The sequence below is a fragment of the Sorex fumeus genome, unplaced genomic scaffold (genome assembly GCF_029834395.1).
Source record: "Sorex fumeus unplaced genomic scaffold, SorFum_2.1 ptg000094l, whole genome shotgun sequence".
Taxonomy (NCBI): Eukaryota; Metazoa; Chordata; class Mammalia; order Eulipotyphla; family Soricidae; genus Sorex; species Sorex fumeus.
The window spans coordinates 19660675-19677493 of record NW_026606151.1 but is presented as its reverse complement, the minus strand read 5'-3'; the positions used below and the strand labels follow the sequence as shown (position 1 = coordinate 19677493).

Below are 16819 nucleotides of genomic sequence, written 5' to 3'. Positions count from 1 at the left end.
TTCTGTATGAGCACACTAAAAGATATAAACTTAAGGTTTGGTCCCAACCTCAGCAGGGTCCTAGTCTCGTTGTTACTTTTGGATCATGACAACATTTCTCCATGATCATGCCCTCAACTTACTGTTGAGTATCTTGGTGCTTTGGCCTGTCCCATTTCGATGCCAGGGTTGCTCACAATTTGTCCTGGGTCCATTCAGTCCCTCCTTGGGACCCTGCTTTTGGTGTGCTAGGAACTAAGGGCAACTAAGTCAAGAAAGCAGATGCCTAGGAGTAAATATTCACAGTCAAGCAATTCCCAAGTTACAAATCATAATAATATTTACTGGCTTCCCGTGTCCATACTGAAAGGACATTGCTTTAAGGTCAACTATGCAGAAGACGAGAAAAGCAATATTTAACTTACAATACAAATGTCCTAAAAGGATCTGATCTTACAGGATATGATTAAGAAAAATGGTGATTAACTGACTGGGAGTAGACCACAGAGAAGAGTCTACAGATAAACAGAGGAATGGGAGTGACTCGGGAGCACTCTGATGGGTGTAACCCAATAAACCTAAGCTCCCTGTGGCAAGGGAGAAAGGACAAACCAATGTTATCATACAGAAGTCGTCAAAATTAGATATGGTTCTGGGCTGGAGCGATAGCACAGCAGGTTGGGTGTTTGCCTTTCATGTGGCCAACCCAGGTCTGATTCTTCCATCCCTCTCGGAGAGCCAGCAAGCTACTGAGAGTATCCCACCTGCATGGAAAAGCCTGGAAAACCATGCAGACATATTCGATATACCAAAAACTGTAACAACAAGTCACACAATGGAGATGTTACTGGTGCCCGCTCAAGCTAATTGATGAACAACTGAACGACAGTGCTACACAGTGCTACAGCGCTTTCTGGTAAAATTTCTTCCTTACACCAAGTAGTTTATGTAGGTAGTATGAATAAAATGCAGAATAGAGCTTGGCCAAAGTAAATGAAATATGAGTTATAAAAATAAATATGTATTTTTATTTTGATATGTTGGCTGCATGCAAGGCAGACGCCCTACCCGCTGTGCTGCAGGGCTGGAGCGATAGCACAGCGGGTAGGGCGTCTGCCTTGCACGCAGCCAACATGGCCGACCCGAGTTCGATTCCTCCGCCCCTCTCGGAGAGCCCGGCAAGCTACCGAGAGTATTCGATATGCCAGACACAGTAACAACAAAGTCTCCAATGGAGACGTTACTGGGCCCGCTCGAGCAAATCGATGATCAACGGGAGGGCCTTTACTTTTACTTTACTTATTTTGATATAAAGATGTGTTCCTGTGTTTCAGGTAAACTTTTGGTTGAAGAAACCCTCAAAGTTTCCTCTTGAACCTTATTGACGTTTCCAACTGAGACATCACGACTGGCGTGCAGATGACCACCCGGGAGAGTTCATGAGTCTCACCAAGGGAGACGTACAGTTGCAGATTCTGATCATAAATACTAGAAATATCAATCCTAGATTCAATTAACCACCCCAATGTGTGAGAATGTCTAGAAGAAAATGATCGATTGGGCAGAAATTTTATCCGGTAGGGGGTGGGGACTAGAATTTTAATATTCATTTTAACTTTCCCATTTCAGGAAGTGTTCCAATTTTATAAAATTAATAAATGAGTGATTTTTTTTGTTTTTTTAAGTCGGAGGTAGACTTAGCTTCAAGCCATGTATTCATGAAAGGTGTTTATTTATTTATTTATTTATTTACTTTTGGTTGTGACAATCTTCCCACCACTCAAGATCCCAGATATGAAAACATAAGGCAATCTTTTGAGAGATCTTATTTGAGATTCGCACATGAAGAATGAGAATGGAGATTTAAGACACCATGAAAGAGGGAAAATGGCTTACTGGTCAGTGTAATAATATTCCAGACTAATGCACTGTATCAATGTATTCATGAACAAATCTCTTTCCATTCATTGGGAGTCTGGTTATTTACTGAACTAGACTCCCATACACTGTAGTTGTCTTTTGTTTGTTCTTTTGGTAGTTCCAGTTCTCCACATTAACAGCCTTATTACTGTTAATGTGGAGAACTGGAGTTCATTGCATCTCATGAGATGAATCTCTTCCTAAGTCTCCACAAATAGTTGATCTCTGAAGCTGGAAAGCTTAAGTGTCAGATGCTGCACTGTGGTAAATGCATCAAAATCATGCAGTTGAGGCTTCAAAAGAGATAGGTACTTTCAAAGTTTGAGAATTTGAATCCTGTCAAGGATCTTTTAAGTAGACTGCAATATTTCTATTTCTTCAACTCAGATACTGGGAATTCTAAATAATTGCTATCAAAAGGTTGAAGCATTTATAGCAAAAATAAAAGATGGGTAGAACTAAAGAAGTAAATGGAAATGGTGCTTTCTAAAATTACTTTAAACAATCTGGACCACTTATTGAGTGAAAAACCCTCATAATGCTTTCACCATGCACAACCTACTTCTAGAGAAGATGACAGTATATAGTTTGACCACAAGAAGCTTCAAACTCTCACCTCCCAACTACTTATTTTCTGAGTTGTATCAAGCTTCAGCTGCATATATATGGATTCTGTGAATTTCAGTTTTGTGACTGCTTTCTGGAGCTTTTCCTGTGGGAAAAATTGGGTATTAGTTTATTCAGTTGGAAAAGTCTTCACAGCATATACCAGAAATCATAGGCTTTCAGATAATTAGAATAACATTGAGTATTTGTTGAGCCCTTAGATGTTGAGAGAAAGCATGTGGACAATTATCAGTCCAATAACACAGTTGATCTCCGTGGCACTCTGCAAAGCTGGTAAGATGTTTACCATTGTTTCTGTTATAGAAATCAATTCTTTGGATGGGATTAAGTAAATTGTCTGAGGGAACAAATTTTCTTCGATCCCATATTGGTTAAGGAAAGATGTAGCAGAACAATTCCCACTTCTTTCTCCCACCACAGTCAAAGTAATTATCATATTTTCCTTTGAAGGTATGTTAAACAGAGTCTTTCACTCGGTTTCACTCACAGACATTCATTTCTAACTATTTAACAACCCCAGTATATCTTTAACTGTGTCTGTACCCTATACTTGTGGAAGTCATGTAAACGTCAGAAACTGATGGCTGTAATTTATTTTGAGAAGAATAATCTTCTCATGTCAAAATTTGTCCTGATTAACCAATAAAAAACATTCAGTTTCCAGTCCTCCTCTGAGGTATGATTCATCCTCTCAACTGTGATCAAGGTTTAAGGCCTAAATTCTACTCTGTGTCTTCATTTATCTTTCTTTCCACACATCCTCTAGCCTAGGCATGGTGCCAAGCAAGCTTTTTTTCTGTGTCTCTGTCATCAATCCTGAGTATAGGACATCCTAGTTTACCTCCAACCTTTAATGATTTTTCCACCACGTGAAAGATACGAGGCAGTCTTTAATTTTCTGTTTGCATGTCTTATCATTTTCCAACAAGGTTGAGACAGTACCCTGACTGCTTAGAATGATCCATGTATATACTATTAGCTTGAGTGTAACTGGGAGGGTGTCCTTCTAGCATGCACTCCAAAATGAAAACAAAAATCTCATTCCAAAGGATATTCTGTTTCCAAAACTTTCACCAGTGAGATCTATAAAAGATTCAAAGATATCTGAATACCCTTTGCAATTATACCAATAAAGTCAAGGAAAGAATGAACTTTCATGCGCAATTTCTGAGTGCAACAGTGCTGTAAATTAAAAATCAGTCAAGAAGAAAACCTAAAGATAATAATATAAACCAACAATAGTGAACACAGACCTAAAAATCTTCAACAGTATCTTAGCCAAAGAAATTCAATAAAGTACACTATTAGGATCATATATCATGTACTTGTTTGCTTTTACACATATGAAAGTGAAAAAAACACTATATCATAGCAACAGAAAGACAATATTCATACAACTATATTTCAATTGAGAGAAAGAAAAGTAATGATGAGATTCAACATTCTTTTATGAAAAAAGTGCTTAATAAAACCGGGATAGAAAAATTATTAGAGACAACACCTGAACTTTGTTTACATTGACACCATTGCAGTTGAGACCAGTCTCAGGCTGAAATAGCTGAACCCACTCTGGGAAGGGAGGCAGAACCCTCCTTTTCAGCTAGGTCCCAATAGCCTCTACCCCTGACCTGGGCTATATTAGCAGGCTCAAACCCAGCTTCTGGAGCACATGCCACCTATGTGACTGCACAGCAGACATACACAGCAAATCACACACTGCTCATCATTATAATTCAGGACATTCAGTGATGAGAGGCAGAAAAGAGAGCAATCCCCAGCCTAATACCTCAGCACCTTCCAGGGTATCTATCTACAAAGACTCCCCCTCAATGATAGAAAGAACACTAGAAAACCAATGATAAAGGCCCAGTTCACTGAGGGGAAATCATATCCTTGAAGACACAAACAACAACAACCAGCTCTCTAAATCCTTAGTGACTTTAGTGCCACCATGATAAAGATGTGTAATGAGCTCAAAGAATATGTGGCACAGGTATTCAGCAAAGCCCAAGAAAGTCTAAGAGTCAAAATGAGAAAACTCCTCCATTCAGAAATGGCAGGAATGAAGAGCATGGTAAGTTACATTGAAAAACAAAAAGCCTCAAGAGAAGCTCTTAACAGCCGAATTACTGTAGCTGAGTAAAAGATCAAGAAGCTCCAAAATTAGATGGAGCTGAAAACTGCTAGTAAATGAGAAAACTGCTGTAAACAATGGAGTGTTGAGAATAGTCTAAAAGGAAATAAACGGTATACTATGGCACTATAGGATGAGTACAAGAAAAACAATATATGAATTACCATAGTCACTGAAGAATAGGAAAGCAAATTTCATGATTAAATATTAGGTAAAGAAATCATTGATAAGAATTTCTCAGAGTTGAATACAGGCACTGAGATCCAAGAGGCATGAAGGTTGCCAGTGAAAATATTCTCAACTAGGGAAACTATTTGATCACTTGATCCAATGACATCCCATTACTCATCGATTTCCTCAAGTGGGCGCCAGTTAAGTCTCCATTCATCCCTGTTGCGTGCTAGTGTAGCCCAATGGTGTCTGCTTGTTCTAGGCACACAAAGAGCCTCAAACCGATCATTAGAAGTCTTGACGAATAAGTGTGACCATCTTGTACGTTGGCGGCCATGCAATCTTTTGACATCCCATGAATCCAGTTGGTAATGGCTTTAGTCCAGTGGTCGTCTCCAAATCTCATTACATTTCCAGCCCATCTGATTTTTGACGTGTTAGCAAACGAAACAGCATCCCTGATTCTTGACTGTTGACAGAGGTCAGAACTCCAGATTCTTTCTCTCATTTGAATGAAGCGTGATACTCCAAGCAGAGCTCTTTCAATTCCTCTTTGGGAGACCCAAATAGCATTCTAATTCTGTTTTCTCAGGGCCCAGGTCTCTGAGGCATATGTTAATGCAGGAAGAACAGTGGAATCGAAGAGATGTGCCTGGAGCCAGAGGTTCTTCATCCTCTTAGCTATTTCTTCCACACTCTTGAAGTCGTTCCAAGCCACTCTCTTCCTCCTGCTCAACTCAGGTACCAGATCGTTTGTCATGTTGACTTCTCGACCTAGGTATACATAAATGTTGCATTCAGAGATGTTCATTCTGTTGAGAGAGAATGGAACCTCAGGAACGAGACTGTTTCTCATAAACATTGTCTTTGTGAGATTCAGCTGTAGTTCGACCTTTCCACAAACACGGTCAAAGTCGGGAGCATTTGTGCCACTTGGCTAATGTTTGGCATTATAAGAACGATGTCATCAGAAAGCGGAGGTGGTATAGCTGCTGATTGTCTATCTTCACTTCCATTCCTTCCCATTCCACTTGTCGCATGATGTTCTCAAGTGTGGCACTGAAGAGTTTTGGTGAAATGATACTGCCCTGCCGAGCCCCTCTCTTCCCTTTCCAAAAAAAAAAAAAAACTACAAGAGACATTATCCTCAATATGATAAAATCCTCAGAGACATAATACTGAAATCAGCAAGATCAAAAAAGCATCTTATGGACAAGGGAAAGCCCATAAGATTTACAACAAATATTTGAAATGTGACTACAAGACAGAAGAGAATGGAGGGACATAGTACAAAACCTCAGTGAAATGAAAATTTCCCCAAGAGTTCTCTATCTAGTTAGCTTATCGCAGAGATATGAAGGAATCATAACAGCTTCATGGACACGCAACAGCTTAGGGAATTTATAGTTTTGAAACTAGTTTTGAGAGAAGCTTTAAAAGAACTTCTTTTGCACCTGAAGGAATTAGGGCTGGTAGGGTGCTCACCCCCTACACAGCTGCTCTGAATTTGATTTCTGGTATTCTGTAAGGTCCTCTGAGAACCATCAGGGGTAATTCGAAATGTAAAAGCCAGGAGTAACCCTGAGCATGACCAGGTGTGGCCACAAAATCAAATACTTTATAAAGATGAAAACAAGGAGCGAATGTAATAAAAGAGTTCAAGGACCTGTATAAAGTCTATTAATACATTGATCTAAGAAATAAGAGGAGGTAAAGAAAAAGCATAAAGATGTTACTATACATCTATAGGAAAAATTAACATTGTTAAACTGGCCACCTTACTCACGGTAATTCAAAGATTCTATTCAATCCCTATAAAAATTATAGTGTCTGTGTCAAAGACACCAAAAAACCTAACTAAAATTTGTAAAAATCACAAAATACCCTGACTAGCCAAAGGAGTTCTGAGGAAAGATACAATGGAAATTCTTGTTCCCAACTACAACAATATAATAAGGCTAGGATCATTAAGATTACACAATATTAGAAAAATACGTACATACATATACACTTGGGCTGGAGCGATAGCACAGCGGTAGGGCGTTCGCCTTACAAGCGGCCAACATGGCCGACCCGAGTTCGATTCCTCCGCCCCTCTCAGAGAGCCCGGCAAGCTACCGAGAGTATTCGATATGCCAGACACAGTAACAACAAAGTCTCCAATGGAGACGTTACTGGGCCCGCTCGAGCAAATCGACGATCAACGAGAGGGCCTTTACCTTTACCTTTACTTTACATATACACTCACACAAATGGAATAAAACCTAGAACCCAGAAATAAGGCCATCCAATCTGGTCAATGTGATCAACGATAATACAGGCATATATAATGGAGAGAGGAAAGTCTCTTCAACAAATAGTGCTGGGGAAAATAGATTTACAAAACCCAGAAATGACTGCTACTTACGCCATATACAAAAATTACCTGAAAATTTACTGAAAACTTTGACAAAACACTGAAAGCCATAAAACACAAAGAGGAAAGTACAAAAAAAGTTTCCAAATATGGCTTCAGCTTTAACTTTGAAGAGTTGATTCTAATAACTAGGGAAACAAAAACAAGCAAAAATTACTTGGGAGTCTTTGGAATCAAAAAAGAAATTTCTCCAGGGTCAAAGAAAATGTCAGTGAAACAAAAAGACATCCTATATACAAGGAGAAACTATCATACCTCACATGTCTAACAAGATGTTAATGACAAAGATTTATAAAGAAATCATAAAATACTCCAGGTACCATTCCCAAGAACAACATTGAAAAGGACAAGTGAATACAGATTACTCCATTTTGCTACTGTTGCAGATACCACCCTAAAGTGCTCAGAGCATTCTCCTGGTTTCGTGCATAGGAATCACTTTTGATGGTGCTTGGGAAACCATATAACGTATCTGGAATTTGAACTGGAGTAAGGAAGCATGATCCCTTTCTTTTTCTTTTTTCTTTTTTAATGGAGTTGTACTGCTATTTATTCAGACACTGATTAGCTGATTGAATTGGGCATGAACTCCACTTTTCTGTTTTTTTCATTTTTTATAATTTTATTTATTGAATAACTGAGAGAAGTTACAAACCTTTCGGGTTAAAGTCTTGGTCATACAATGAAACACCCGTGCCTTCTCCATTCTCCACCCCCCAAAACTCCATTATACCCGCATCCCACACCCTCCGCCTGCATATGGGGCAGATCATTTCAACATTACTCTCTCTCTACTTTGATTACCTTCAATATTTTGACATCAGACCCACCATTAGTATTTGGGATTTTACCCCAACACTCAGATCTGATGAAAAGGCAACAGTAGACAATTTATTTCCTATTCCTCGTTATGAAAAACATATGATGCCACGTGACTGCAGTAGTGGCTGCGCGATTTTGAAATTCCAAAATTTTAACAATTAAATCTGGAGGGATTTCTGCCAAAACCTGCTGGGTTCCGAGATTTATTCCTGAGTCTCTTGGATCATGGCCATTAAGCAGCCTGACCAGGAGCCAGAAAGGCTGTTCATGGGCGCAACTGCCTTTCTGTCTGCACTAAAAAGCAGATCATGCTATAATTGAAACCCAAGCAAAACAAATTGTAAGTCTAAAACTGTACCTCATGGTGTCTCACTAATAAAAATTAAAAAAAAATGCAGATTACATTACAAAAGACACAGAGATTGTTAACAGGCACCAAAAAAATGCCTTCAGGAGTTATAGGGTGGAGTTCAGCATATTTTAGTGAGGGTACTGTGACAAGTCACTTTTGCAGCAAGTGAGAGAACACATTTGAAGCAATTACTACAATGAAAATAATTTCTGTCAAATGAATAAAATAGGTTTCAAAGCAACAGCAGATGAGGTTATTCGGAGGCTTTCTGGACCTCACACTCACCCGGTAACCTGGGCATGCATCTTCAACAGTAGCAGTGAAGTGTCCTTTGTGCTGTGGTGACCGCTCACAGCACCAGCAGAGGAGCTGACCATCATTTTCACAGAACAGATGGAGCTGCTCTCCATGTTCATTACACATGCTCTGATTCATTTCCTTAAAAGTTTCAATCATACCTCTCAGTTGCTTGTTGGGCCGGAGACTACCACTTTGAAAAGGTTTACGACACTGGGGACAGTGAAATGTCCCTGGAGATGATGTATCAGCACTTTGGTTCCCAGTAAAACCCACAATGCACAGGTGGCAGTAGCTGTGCCCACAGTTGATGCTCACGGGCTCAGTCATCAGCTCCAGACAGATGGAGCAGGTAGCTTCCTCCCTCAACTTCTTGATAAATATAGCTGAGGCCATGGCTTTTCTGGAAATGCTGCAATATTGGATCAAGAGGCAGGGAAGAAGCAGTCAGAAATTTCTAGTATGTGAGAAATGCACTTCTCTAGAATTTCAGGGCCTCTTGTGAGCTTGAAATCTCTCTGAGAGAGATATGGATTAGGATTGAGAAGATTCATTTCATGGAGCTGTTTTGTGAATGACTATGGCACAATCACACTTGGTCCTTAAACTGATTATAATTAAAATAAAATTTAATATTTAGTTCTTCAATCTAACTGCTATTATTGCATTTTAATTGTTTATTATTTGCTTGAGTCTGTGGTGAAATGAGACCAGATCAAAGATTCCATTTTAATTCTAGAAATATTTTGGACATGGGACTCAGGAAGGGTGAGAAAAGGACAGGTTTCCCCGCAAAAATTAAAGCAAAGGAGAGAAACCCTTGGAGGAAGGGTGAGACTCGCATTTTGTGAAAAGGTACTTTATCACTACTAGTTGATTTCTTTGTAACTGGTACTAAAATTGGGAAGAGTTTGCAGAATTCCTCAAGAAAAATCATGTTTGCACTGGATCATTAATTCCCAGTTCTTGTTACTTATTTCCACTGCAAATAATGATAAAAGGTATGGATAAAAAGACCCAGGCACCAAATGATAATAAGATCAACTGACACCCTGAAGAAGCTGTGTGCCCTTGTCATTAGCCTCTTTGACCAGAGGACAGAGAATTGAAAGAGGTAGGAGAAGAAGGGATTATCCTGAGAGCAGAGCTCCGGGAGACCAAGAGAGGTGACTGTCACTTACTTCTTCAGGCCAACCTGGTCTCGCAGAAGGACATAGTACTTAGAACCCATCAATGTGACAGAAAACTGAAGTGGGTCAGTGAGAAAAGATAGGGATGACAGGCCTCTTTGATACTGGCATTTTATCTCCCGGTGTCCACCAGTGAGTACCAGTGTGTACCTAAGATGGGAACACAGGAAATGACACAGACACAGAACTTTGCCCTTCATCCAGATAGATCGTTACACCTTTGGGAGGCTCTTTCCTCTATTCTCACTGTTGAGTGTTTGTGGGGAGGGAATAGAGGCAGCATGAGGTAGAAAATAAATGCTTCTCTGACCTGTCAGTGATGAGATATCGCAATCACTAATGCTGCTTTTTAAACTAAAGCTACATGTTAAAGTATCTTTGTCTAACTATAAGTATTATCTCTTTAGAGTCATAGAGAATATCTTCTGGAATGAAGATCACTTAGCCAAACTCACATGCCACCCCTGCAAGTTTTTTTTAATGACAAAGACTGTGTCTGTTGTCCTGAACAAGTTCTAGTGGAATTGTTTTTGAGAATAAAAGCATTCAAAGTAATGAATTAAAAAAAATTGGGGATGGGAGAGATGGGATAGTTGGTACGGTTTTTCTCTGTGAGAAGATTTAGCCCAAATATAATTTAAAGAATAAGGAGTTTTGGTCAAAGGGGTGTTCCATTTCATTACAACACCATCCAACCATTCTATTTCTTTTGTAAATGATCTAAGGAGGAGGCAGAGATACCTTATAGACTAATATTTTTCACCCTCCTCTACACTAATTGTCACAGAGTTCTTGCCTCTTCCATAAACCAATTGAGACTGAGAAAAAATACGAGAATATTCAGACTACTTATTGTCTCAGAATTAGTTAGATAAATTTCCTCTCATTATTACTACCAGGAGGAGCAAAGATGACAGAAAGGGGTCAGAAGAGAGACAAAAGATCAAAGTAAACAAGACTAAAGGTACTGCCAGCTCCTGAACACTCTAAAGCCTGGCCAGCTCCACAGGAGTGCCCAGAAATCCTCTCCACTCAAAACTTTCTGCTTCCATTGTGGCAAACTTGGTTGCCAGAAAGGCGAGTGTCCTTAATGACCCAAGAAGCCTTGGATCTCACAAAGGAGTGTGACAAGATGGGCCACTGGACAAGGGACCATACAAAGCCCAAAGGAGACTTCCAGACCCTTCCACCTTTCTCTTGACCAAGACTGCTGCAAGCTCCCATCCTTCCATTCCAACTGAAGCTATGGGAGTCTGATCATCTTGGTCTCCATGATGGCAAGCCAGACCAAATCACAGAGCTGCCTCTTTAGCCTTACTGTCCTCCCACAACCCCTTTTGCTTCTCTCTCATTCTAATGGAGAGTGTGAGGCTTAGTGTAAGGGAGAGAAACCCTGAACCCAAGTGGAGGGCAGTGGACACACTAATCAAGGGCGAAGTATCTTTTTTCTGGCCATTATTTCCTTTGAGGTACAGAAGTTCTGAGTTTGACGTAATCCCATTTGTTTATCTTTGCTTCTGTTTGTTTTGCCGTTGGCATTGGATTCTTAAAGTGAACTCTAGCTTCGAAGTAGTACACAGTTTTACCTATTTTTCTCAATATAACTTATGGATTTGGGTCAGATATAGACGTCTTTAACCCATTTTGATTTGAGTTTCATGCATGGTGTTAGGAAAGTGTATACTTATTATTATTTTTATTGTTATTATTTTGGCTGTAACTGACTAGTTTTTCAATAACCACTTGTTGAAGAAACATTCCCTCCTCCATTTCTTATTTTTTGTTTCTTTATTGAAGATAAATTTTCCATATTTCTGACGATCTCTCTCTCTGGATTCTAATTTCTATTAAATTGATCTGAGAATCGGTTCTTATTCCAGCACCGCACTGTTTTAACTATTACAGTTTTATAGAACCATGTAAAACTGGGGAAATGAAGCATTCCATTTCTATTTTTTGCTAGGATTGCTTTCGCTATTTGGTGAGGAATTTTCTAGGAATAGTGTGGCATTTTTTAGTTATAATGCTGCTTCTCCTTTTACTCATTTGATCAGGTCCTGTCATCGTCAATTCAAACAAGATAAAAAATATATTTGACATGAGAAAGTACTTTTCAAAATATTCCCAAATATATTTTTGATATGGGATTTCTTATAAAAAGTGTCAAAAATTATGTTAACAGAAGCTATTATGAATACTTGAAATTGTTTCATAATAGGAGTTGCAAGCCCAAGTGAATACATGAACTTTTTTTTTAGTACTGAATCAACATCCTAATTCAGTTTTACATTGATCTCCTCACTGGAAGTATCTCACCATAAATCAATTGTGACTATTACTGTCCCCTTCTCTGGTCAGTCCTAGGTCAGGACTCATGAGATTGGTCACTGTCTGCACTTATTCTCTCACAAGGATTCAGCTCACATTAGTGACCAACATGTCAGTCCTTTTGATGTTCTTTATGTAGAGGACAGAAATGGACATTCAAGCTCCCCCAGGATGAACCAGTCATCAAGGCAACCAGAGGGACAATGTCTCCTTTCAGGTCACCCTACCTGACCTGAGGGAATGAGAATTCAAAGAGCATCCAGGAGAACAGGTGGTCCTGATGCGAACAGAGCTTGCGGAGAATCAGAAGGTGACTCAGGCACCTCCAGAACTTCAGGGTGAATGGAAGAGAGAATGTTGGCAGCTCCAGGATGTAGTGAGGTGTGGAGCAAGGGGGATGGCCTAGTCTGTGGGCTACACAGACTGCTGGTCCCTTAGAATTCACCATGGAGGACCTCACACGCAGAGACAGGGGAACTGGGTCAGGAGCTCGACTATGTCCTGCCCCCAAGGTTTCAGATGCTTTTGGATCTGGGCATGTGCTTCAATTCCCACTGAGAGAGTTGGAGGGGAGGGGAGTAAAGAAAGGATAAAGCATAACAACATACGTTCCCTTCAACAGACAGTGCTGAGATGAAAAAGGAGGATCAACTGAAGTTACTAGAAAGGCACTTTGTCTCTAATCATAGGGCTCTTCCCTTGGCGACAGGAGAATCTCCTGTAGAAACTTTCATCAAAGGCCAGTTACTTCCTCTGAAGGATGGTGTGGTCTGGGGAGAAGACACTCCCCTCCAATGAGCCCTGAGTGATGACTATGGGGCCTTCCTGGGCACCTCATCCCTGAGCTGCTGAGAGGAGACTTGGGTCTACTGAGAGTGAAAACAAAAGGGGAACAGAACAAGAAAGCAAAGTCCAGACCTGTCCTCCAGCCTCTCAACAAACACACACAGACACACACACAGACACACACACAGACACACACACACACACACACACACACACACACACATACACAGAACAAAATGCAGCCTGGACTGTAGTACCTTCTCCACACAGCAGACAGCACAAGCTTCTTCCCTAATGTCTCCTCTGTCGCTGTGATTGTCTCAGGACTGGCAAGGAAGTTCACTCCACTGGACTAAACCCAAAATCGAAACCACTGTGGGGGGTGGAGCCCTTTAGGAATGGGGCAGGAAATGAGAGAAGATGCCAGTGTGTTTCCTACTGAGCTTGCCCTCAAGTTAGGGGACAGGAACTTGAAGACTCTCTTGAGCAGTAAGAGGGAGGATAAGTCCTAACCAGGAAAATGTTCTGTGTCCTCAGTCTGAGTCTATGCAGGAACCACAGCTCAGCTCCCAGACTCTGATGTCAGATCTCTGCACTTTTGCCACAAAGGCCCAGGGGAATCCAGGAGAATTCCTGGTCAACTTGTCTTTGCTCTTCTAGGTCCCTGATTGTTTTATGCAGCCCAGGAGGATATGGAGAAGTGGGTGTACCCAGGACAGGGCTCTAGCCATCAGGCACAGGCTCACCCCAGCCCCTTCCAGTGTCTCTGCTCTGTCTCCTTCCTTCACACTGTCCCTCTGCAGGATTCAGTGCTCAGGACAGCACAGGAACCACTTATGGCCAGAGGGAGTGTTGTGAGCTGGGAGCCACAACTCTGTGCTATGGGGAAAAGGCTGTGGGTCCACTGTGGGGCCACTAGTAGTTTAGCTCCAGTGGGGGGCACACCCCGAAGTAATCTGAGTTGACTCTGATGGTGCTCTACAGCCAGACAGTGAATTGGCATCAGCCACATCTGAGGCCAGAGCCTTGAACTCTTTTGCTTAGGTCTTTGTTATTAGATTTGGAAAAGAGTCTTCAAGGTGTTGCCCTAGTGCCTGAGTCAGAAAACACTCTCACCAACAGTGAATGCGGATTCCTCTGTCACTACAGCCAGCCAGCAATATCCTCCCTCCAACCTTTTCTGATATGTGGCACTCTCAGTAGTGGGAGAAGATATTTTATTGTTGTTTTGATTTGCATTTGATAAAAGGTGACAAAGAACACTTCTTTCTAAGTATGCTTGTTAGGGCAGGACTCTGGATCTCCAACCTCAAGCAAGGACCACGCAGGAATGCAATCAGCAAGGAGGTAGTTTATTGAGCTGGCTAGCCAGGGTCAAGAAGTCAGGCAAGACCTCAAACTTCTTCAAAGGGGATCTTATATAGGCCTTCACTGGCCATTACAGCAGAGCCCGAGCATTTCATGGGCAGCTAGAAGGTATCTCCTAACTCAGACATTTGGTTATCTTCTATGTTTACCTGGCTACCTTTAATTTACAGCTCCTGGTGCCTACATTCAGGTGCAGCCTGAAAAGGAAAAAGTTACTAACAGAGGTATAGATAAGGAAGGGTCACAAATGGAGAGAGAAATTACATCCCAATAAGGAAAGGTCAACAAATGGAGACAGAATTTACATCCCAATTAAGAAGAGTCAACTGATGGTTTCACAGTTAAGGCTCTACTTGGAAGGGGGCAGGAAACAAAGAGTTACTAATTAGCAGAGTTTAGCTCTGGAATTTTCCTGGGGTCCCAAGGGACCTTACATGCTTATTCACCATGCATTTTCTTGAGGCTAATGTCTATTAATCTTCTTCCCCATTTTGAGAGGGATCATTTGTGGTTGTTGGAGTTGAGCTTTGTAAGTTCTTTATCATCTGGTTCTGCACTTAGGGATCCCACCTGGTGGGCTCAGGGGATTATATGGAGTGCTGGATATCAAACTTGGGTTGTTGGACTAGAGTGATAGTAAAAGAAGGTTTTAAAAGACAACTTGAACAAGGAACTTTTTAGGAAAAAATGGGTTCCAAAATGAGGCCCTCAGGAACTGGTCCCATCAGGCATACTCTTATCTGAGAATGTAAACAAACTAAAAATTAAACTAGTGAGTGAAAAGGTAAACTGAGGCCCAATCCCCTCCTTCTGAGTAGGTCGCCTCCAAATCTCTTGACCTCTGCGTAGCAAATAAGCCTTAAGTCCTACCTTCCATACTGGAACAGAGAGATATGTGATTCCTGGAATGTCGCATCTCATCAGCTTATTGCCATTTGGTCCTGAGTGGTGTCATCTGGTCAGAGAAAACCTTACAGGACGTGATCTTGAAAACATACCTATTTAGTTTTTAAAATAGAGAAAAGAAAACTCTTTTGAAAACAAAGAGTATTTGTTTGGTGTATGCTTCCTAATAAAAACTTTCAACAATCTTGCCAACAAGAACTATCATGAAAATGTAAAATTTATTTCAGGATTGGTTCTGCTAGTTCAGTGTGCAAATATCAATTTTGTACTGTTTCCATTATTGAACCACTATCAAAACCCAGTATTACTCTGGATCTTGTCTCTATGTGAAGCATCTCACTCTAAGTCAGTTGTGAGATTTCCCTCACCTTTCACTTGGCAGGACCCTCTAGATTGGTCACTGTCTGCACTGACTCTCTCATTCAGGACTGCAGCTCAGATAATAATTCACCAACATGCCAATGGTCACAGGAGTCTCTACCCTTCTCATGCTTTTGCTGATATAATTGCAGCTTTCCTTATTCCCTCCCACTGGGTTCCTATGGTACCAAACAAACAGAGAGAACCCGAACCTCCTGAGCTCCTGTCATCCTGCTCACTGGCCTGTCAGGTTATCTTGGAACTTCAAGATCTGAAATCATGGAGAGGGAAGGAGAGGAGACACGCTATGCAAAATATGCACTGCGATAACTGTATCTCGCTTTATTACACTATTGTGCACACTCATTATCTTTAGTGTTACTGCTTGAATGTACATTATTTGAACACAGTGTTTAATCATTACAAATGTTTGAGATAATATTATAGATATGTGAAAATAGCCAGGAAGGAATAAGATCCAATTTCTTGGATTTACCAAGTACTTTCTATGCTGGTTTAACTAAAAGGAGACTTTCCTTTTTTCTTAATCATTTCCAGAAGTTCAGAGGAAAGAAAATATGAATAGACCTCAAAAAAAGGTCTGAGAGCATTAGAGAAGGAGACCTTTGGAAAGGTGTAGATGTGGGAACCAGTAGTAGCATAGTAGAAGGATATGATGCCAGTGTCACTGTCTAAAACAATCACTAAAACTTCAGGCTCTTTCCTCAGAGGAATGAAGGTTGGTGGTGAAGTAAGGGCCGAACACCTCTTGTCCTTTCTCTGTCTGATGACCCAGAATCCAGACTGAGGCTCTTGTACTATGCTAATGTCCCTTGGCACATTTTCCAGACAAACACCTATAGCCCCCTCTGCTCCTACTCCCATCTCCACCTCAAAGTAATGTCTTCCTGAGGTGAAGCGCTCATGGCCCAGCATGCAGATTATGTCATTACATCTTCCACAAGTTTGAGATTCTTTCTATTAAGTGTTTTGGGAAAATTGTACTTCTCTATTTATCAAAGTGAATTAATAATTTTTTAGTCTTTATTTTATTTTATTTATATATATATACATTTTTATTTTTTATTCGTGAATCACCATGAGGTACAGTTACAAACCAACAAACTTACATACTTGCGTTTCAGTTATACAATGATCGAGTT

General features: G+C 40.6%; 1 protein-coding gene across 2 annotated transcripts in view; it reads right to left on the bottom strand.

Annotated features, from left to right (window-relative positions):
- Positions 1–10002, bottom strand: part of LOC130040468 (E3 ubiquitin-protein ligase TRIM38-like) — a 35427-nt gene extending 25425 nt beyond the window's left edge. For both annotated transcript variants that reach the window (XR_008794995.1, XM_056132550.1), the window contains exons 1-3: positions 9900–10002; positions 8707–9130; positions 2516–2611 (exon numbers count right to left, since the gene is read on the bottom strand). Coding sequence is in view for 1 of the 2 variants with exons in the window: in XM_056132550.1 (XP_055988525.1) it covers positions 2516–2611; positions 8707–9130; positions 9900–9949 (570 nt within the window). In the remaining variant the exon portion in view is untranslated. The remainder of the gene's footprint in view (positions 1–2515; positions 2612–8706; positions 9131–9899) is intronic.
- Positions 10003–16819: the final 6817 nt, after the last annotated feature.